Source organism: Ostrinia furnacalis, unplaced genomic scaffold (genome assembly GCF_004193835.3).
Source record: "Ostrinia furnacalis isolate ACB-3 unplaced genomic scaffold, ASM419383v2 OfSCF1152, whole genome shotgun sequence".
NCBI classification, from domain to species: domain Eukaryota; kingdom Metazoa; phylum Arthropoda; class Insecta; order Lepidoptera; family Crambidae; genus Ostrinia; species Ostrinia furnacalis.
Window position 1 is genome coordinate 23,347 of NW_021131391.1, and position 6,886 is coordinate 30,232.

At 41.3% G+C, this 6,886-nt stretch overlaps 2 protein-coding genes across 2 annotated transcripts; both read left to right on the forward strand.

Moving 5' to 3' along the window:
* Positions 1 to 665: 665 nt before the first annotated feature.
* Positions 666 to 3,206, forward strand: LOC114351494 (uncharacterized). The gene is made up of 8 exons (XM_028302738.1): positions 666 to 1,042; positions 1,431 to 1,499; positions 1,572 to 1,742; positions 1,817 to 1,923; positions 2,012 to 2,168; positions 2,246 to 2,355; positions 2,450 to 2,518; positions 2,828 to 3,206. The coding sequence occupies exons 1-8, from the start codon at positions 819 to 821 to the stop codon at positions 3,187 to 3,189; spliced, it is 1,269 nt and encodes a 422-aa protein (XP_028158539.1). The 5' UTR covers positions 666 to 818; the 3' UTR covers positions 3,190 to 3,206.
* A 635-nt stretch (positions 3,207 to 3,841) lies between these two features.
* Positions 3,842 to 6,638, forward strand: LOC114351490 (uncharacterized). The gene is made up of 4 exons (XM_028302732.1): positions 3,842 to 3,866; positions 3,969 to 5,477; positions 6,228 to 6,385; positions 6,507 to 6,638. The coding sequence occupies exons 1-4, from the start codon at positions 3,842 to 3,844 to the stop codon at positions 6,636 to 6,638; spliced, it is 1,824 nt and encodes a 607-aa protein (XP_028158533.1).
* The last annotated feature ends 248 nt before the right edge of the window (positions 6,639 to 6,886 follow it).

Consider the following 6,886-nt stretch of genomic DNA (forward strand, 5'->3'; position numbering starts at 1 on the left):
CATTTTATAACACTCGCGCTGCGAATACATCGTTACGTTGATCGCACCACGGAACGATCGGCGCGCGCAGCAATACGCGCGTCTCGTAATGGGTTGCGGGGGCGACTGACTGATGCGCGCGCCCCAGTGTTGCCAGTCGGGTCTTGTCAGAAATTACCAGAAATATAAAAAAAAGTAACCTTTTTGAATAAAAAGTAACCTTCATACGGAGCGATTGCGTAAAGGTTGTTCATGGATGGTAAATTAATACAATTGATCATCAATCGTTTACCTAAATTCGAAATTTTGATCATTCCATGAAGACCGAAAAGTGACCGGTGGTCGTATAAAACCGTTTCCTGGATTTGCGTTTTATTATCGAAAAACATTCGCTAAAATTCATTTTCTTTAACAAATAATAAATCAAATTCATGTTTAAATGCAGTTTATGACATAATTTTTAAATTGTCACTATTAATATTTTTTACTGAATAACCTGTATGTAAACGTTAATTCCACAATTTCTGAAAAATCACCTAAAAGTAACCTTTTCATTAGTGTAACCTAAAAGTAACCTATGCAGTTCAAAAGTAACCTAAAAGGTTACAAAAGCCTTCTGGCAACACTGGCGCGCCCGCCGCGTGGCCAGGCCGGACGGCCGGTCGAGCGTTGCCACACGTTGCCACTTGCCAGCTCTCCGATGGACCCGCTCTCCCGCAAAATGCTTACGCGCTAAGCGCGGTACACACTACGTTATAATTGGTTAGGAAAAAAATAGTTGTTGTTAAAATTTGACCTACCTATTTTTTATTAAAAATGTCATCTATAAACGATACCTAATGTCAGCAAAAGATTTGGATACTGATATTTGCTTATTTTGCAGCTTAACACATCGCTTAGCTTTCTCAAACGAAGATATGGATAAGGTCCCAGCATCATCATCTGGTCATGGGCGGGCACGAAGCTCCCGAGCACGCTCTCGTGGCGCTCGTGGCCGTGGTAGTCGCAGTCGTGCTCGAGGTGGAAGTCGTGGTCGTGCTTGCGAAATGCTTGGTGTGGAATCGTAAGTTGCTTTTTCCACTAATTACTCCTGAGTAGGGTTGCCAGGCGTCCGGCTTTAGCCGGACATGTTTGGCTTTTTAGGGACTTGTCCGGCCAAATATTGCCTTGTCCGGCCTGTCCGGCTTTTGTTTGATTGCCGCGTCAGGCAAAAGACGAGCCACAGAATCATATTATGAAGCGCACGCATCAGGATGTTGGTTAGCAACCGATGATGATAGTACTCACTCATGAGCTGACACTAATTGCACCCCCCCGTCACATGTCCGGCTTTTAGGGTAAAATGTCCGGCCAAATGAAGCACAAAGTCCGGCTTTTGTGATTTTGGACCTGGCAACCCTACTCCTGAGTGAACTGTGAAGGGATATTCTAATTTTTTTTTCCTAGCCTAGACCGCCTGTGCCAGCTGCCGTCCTGGAGCCGCCGTCCGGTCATGTAGCAGCCGTAGTACAGCCCTCTACGTATGTATATCATACACAATTTGTCTTGACAGTTAGTTGGTTGTTTCTAAGTTTTATTTTTTTTTTGTTTAGATCAACGTCACTAGCCGAAGGCTTAAAAAAAGTAAGGGAGCAGAAGGTTTCTGATAAAAAGAACCTCAATGTTCTAACAGCAGAACAAAGAGCCCGTCTATTTACTTTAAGAGAGCAGAAGGAGGTAACTAGTTTTTTGCTGCCAGATGCCCCAGAAAAAAAGCAGAAAAGGTACTTATTTGTTTTTTTTTTCAAATGATCATGAGGTAAATAAAATTGTAGTCTTACTTTCAAATATTTTACAGAAAAATATCTCTAACCCGTGTTCAGTGTCCCCTTACACCTGGGACACCAACCACTCCACCTCTGCCTAAGCCTAGACCTTGGGAAACAGATAAACCTGTGCCATCAAGTTCGTTGTTTTACTTTAATTTACTGTGGGTTTTCACATTATTGTATTATTATCTATTTTCACATATTGTATTGTGTGCTCTTTTTAGCCTCAAAGTTCGACCCCCCTCCTTCGCTCGGTGGATACTTTGACCGTCCAGTTGGGGCGTGCAGCGGTGACGTCGCTGACCTCGGCGACCTTGAGAGGCCCAGTGAAGTCGAGATTGGTGCCATACAGTCGGTGGTGGAAAAAACCCCTGGAAAGAGGTAGCTATAATTTTAAGTACTTTGACAAATTATTAGTCGATGTTGATATAATATTTATAAGACTATGTTTTTTACAGACGACGTAAATTAATTTTTTCACCTTCAACGGGCATTAAACACGTGGAGGCCCTCCAGGCGGAAGAAGTTGTAGTGGATGCTCATATCGAGCTACTCGGATTTACACCCAGTGAATTCAATGAAATATACAAATTGAAAAAAGCTTGTAACGTAGGTAGTTTTTTTTTTTCAAGAATTTAACCAGTAACTACTTATTTTTTTAGCATCCAGTACCAGCAACATACCAGACTCAAATACGTCTACTCCAAAATCTTTACCCGCAGTTACTAAAGGTGAGTGTTATTTTTTCACTTTTCAATTGTGTGAATCAACGCACTCGTTCGCAATGCATCGATTTTACTTCAAAAAACTAATTAGTGCAAATCACGGAACCANAAACCATCGCGACCGGGTGCGCTCAGAACATTTTTAACATTTTAACATAACTTTAACATTTTTAACATTACTGTGGAACATTGAATAGAACCATATTTTTAACATACAAAAACTCTTTTAATCCAACACTCAAACCCTGAGCCGCAATATGTGTGCTTGTGCGTACATATAATATACATATTATAACGATTGTGGTTTTATTTCAGAACCATCATTATTCGAAGACCCGGAGGAAATGACTGCCGAGTGGGAAGACAATGACATGATCCAGCAAAACGCAGGCAGCGATTTGGATGACGATCTGCTGGATACAGGCACCGTTAACATTGGCGAACACCGGCACAGGAATGTCAACGATTATCCAGCAGATTTGTCAGATATATCTTCTGAGCATCTGCACCAATTGCACCTGTTAGATGCTGAAGACGATTCTGCATTACGGGACATAGCAGATAATGAAGACTTGCTGCATTTTGCCTGGAGCAGCGACCCCCAAGTCTTTACCGGTTACAAACCCACATTCAGGATAATATCTTATGGACTGATGAGGCACTATTCACCCGAGTAGGATTTTACAATGTTCATAACAAACACTGGTGAGACATAAGAGGTGATAACCCACGAAAAACTAAAAAAGATTCATTTCAGCATCGCTTTCCGCTGAATGTTTGGACAGGCATACTAGGCCACAAACTACTCGGGCCGTACTTCATTGAAGGAAGATTAACGGGAGTATCGTACCTCGAAATTCTTCGCAATGAAGTATAAGATATGTTAGAAGATGTGCCTCTACATTTATTTGCTAAGTGGGTTGTACTTAGGGTTACCATCTGACCGGATTTTCAGGCTATAGACCGGATTCCGCCCGGATTTCATTCGAGACCGGATTTTTTATCATTCTTTAAATTTAAACCAGGCGATTAGCGCGCGCGCGCTCTGCCGTGGTTCCATGTTGTTTATGAACGGGGGAATCCACGCTGCGCGCGGGGGCGGGACGCGGGCGCGCGGGGCCGTACGAATGCACCCCGCACCGCACGTTTCGCGGCCGGGAATTCCCCGCCTATAGTAAAACGAGTGAATGAGCGGAATGATTGCCCAATTTTCACTCGTTCGATTCGTAATTCGTTCGTTTTTACCTTATTTAAGTGCACTGCGTGCGTGCGTCAGACAGACGTCGTGTTTGTTTATATCGATTAGAACCACTCATATCAACAATTAAAATGGCATCTTCAAGTAAAAAACGCTGTAAATTTACTGATATATTGAAGTCGAAATATCCGTCGTTCAGCGAAGGATGAAACGAACAAGAAGTTAAGTGTACTCTTTGTGATTCCTTCGTTTCTATAGGCTACAAAGGTGCTGCTGATATAGAGAAGCATATAAATACCGAGAAGCATAAAAAGCAGAGCAGATTATGCGCATCTACAAGTAAGTTGGACAATTTTGTTTCTATGCAAGGAAAAGATAAAAATAGCGCAGTTGATGCTACTCTTGCATTTCATGTGGTTAAACATCACCAATCGTATAAAAGCATGGACTGTACTTCGCCATTACTTAAAAAACTGTTTTCTGATTCGGAATTGGCCAGAAGCTTAGCTTGTGCGAGGACAAAATCTGAGGCAATTATTAATAATGTCATCGCACCATATTCTATTGAAATGCTTCTACAGAAACTTCAAGACATTGTATTTTTCGGGTGTTCGACTAATGCCAGTAATCACAACGCTGAAAAAATATTTCCTATAATTATTCCATTCTTTGATAGGAAGACCGGAATACAGAGCAAATTGATTGAGTTATCAGCGTTGGCAAACGAAACTTCGATGACTATTGCCAATCATTTACTGACGACCCTTCAAAAGTATAATTTAAAACAAAAGTGCGTTTCTTTCACTGGCGATAATGCTAATGTAAATTTTGGAGGTGCTGCTAGAAATGTAGGTAACAACGTGATCACGCACTTGAATAACAACGCTGATCACGAAATTGTGGGTGTCGGTTGTCCAGCTCATATTCTGCATAATGCAATACGTCATGCTACAGATTTGTTGGACTTTGACGTAGAATCTTTAGTAATGAAGATTTTCAATCATTTTTCAGTTTGTACTGTACGAACAGAAAATTTAAAAGAATTATGCAATTACGTTGAAATAAATTATGAAAAACTGCTGTGTCACAGCAAGACAAGGTGGCTCAGCCTTTTTCCGGCTATTGAAAGAATCCTTGAATTATATGAGGCATTGAAAGAATACTTTTTAACTGGAGACAAATCTCCAGTTATCATTAAAAAGTTTTTTGAGAGTGATACAAGTGAAATATACTTGTTTTATCTGCATTTATTGACGGCTATATTTCACTCAAGAATCGCAACACTGGAAAAGGAGAAAAACTCAATTGCCGAAGTACTTTGCACATTGAAGGAAACAATAGAGTCACTAAGTCAAAGGATCGAACATAATTTCATTCCTTTAAAAGTACGAGACCTCTTTCATAAAAATAATATTAACGACGACGAACGCAACAGGATAAATACCGAAATGAAAAATTTGTATCAAGAATGTATAAATTACATAAACATATGGATAAAGCCTTTGGACTCATTTAAATGTTTTGAATGGATGACACTACAGCAAAATCAGGAGTTACAATTTGACAATATTACAGAATCCCTTTTATTTTTGAGAAACAAAGGAATCACTATCGATGACGTAAAGTTATTTGAAGAATTTTGTATTTTACAAAATTTTCTTTCTTCGAAACAACATGATTTTTATGTGGAACAAGCTGAAAAAAAATGGGTAATATTTTTTGAAGCGTGCAACGACATCACACGAGTTACCGAATTACTGAAGATTTGTCATTACTTTTTTTGTACCCCATAATGCAAATGTGGAACGGGTATTTTCTCTTATGACTTCACAGTGGACGAAGGAGAGGAACAGACTGTCTGTGGAGTCAATAAGAGCAATACTTCTCACACAATATAATTTCAAGCATTTATGACATGTGAAGAATTTTATGGTTAAATTACGTCGAAAAAAGATTTTTTAAAAGCTGTTGGCAGTGGCCAGAAATATAAGTGCAAGTCCTACGGTTGAAATTATATTGTGTGAAAATTACGCACATTATTAATATTATACTAAATTAGTAGCTTCATCTGTACTGAATTTTATTTACGACTGAAGAAAGACCGGACTTTTTGAAAGAAATCAGGATTTTTAAACTCTTGAAACTTTTTTTTTTTTACCCAGGAAAATGGCCTATCCATACCTACCGCCGGGGGACGGCAGGTTATGTGGGGCTCGAACCCACTAAAAACCTTGGGTGTTCCCTCTGCCGCATAGTGGTCGGCGCCTTGGGTACTAGAAACGACCAAGGCGCCTTCCGCGGACGTCCCGCTATACACGGCGGGACCCAACACGCCCCCACCTAGTGGGGGGCCGACAGGATTAGCCGGGACCACGAGGCCAATCCCGTCCGACGGCGGTGGTAACCTGTGCTATGCAGGGGGAGGCGCCCCCGCGTCTCCAACCTGCTGGCCACCACCAAGGGGAGGAAGAAGCTTTTTAGGGCTTATGAGGCTTTTTTAGGGCTTATGATTTCCAGGCCCCAGGAAGCGCACCAAAATGCCTACTGAGAAAGCACGCAGCGTCTTGGGCTTCGATCCCGTTACGCTACCAATAGACTTCAACTTCAATGACATCGAGGATATATTTGAGGTCTATGACTATCTTACACCCGACGATGCGAGGACCATACTACGCGTACGCGAAGAGAGGGGTTTTAGCACCGAAGACTTTAAGGTCGAATTTTTAAAATCTTTTAGACGCCTCCCTGTTAAACTCTCGAAACTGGCTTTTCGATTTTAACCCCTGGTAACCCTAGTTGTACTGGCAGCAAGAGGGAGCCCCACCTCATTTTGCGGGTCAAGTGAGGGACTACCTAGATGAACAGTTCGGAGACCGGTGGATTGGTCGTGGTGGCCCGATACATGACCACTTCGCTCTCCAGACCTAACGCCCTGTGATTTTTATTTGTGGGGTGACATCAAAAGGCGTGTGTATTCCGATAGACACGGTGAGGTAAATGATCGCGATGAACTAAGAACGCGTATCCAAAGTGCCTTCGAAGAAGTAAAAAAAATGACATTATTCTTTCGATTCTTCGAAATAATTTACGACGTCGTGTGACATTATGTTTAGCACAAAATGGACGCCACTTCAAACACTTGTTGCAAGTAACGTAACTTTTAATTTTTAAATTTA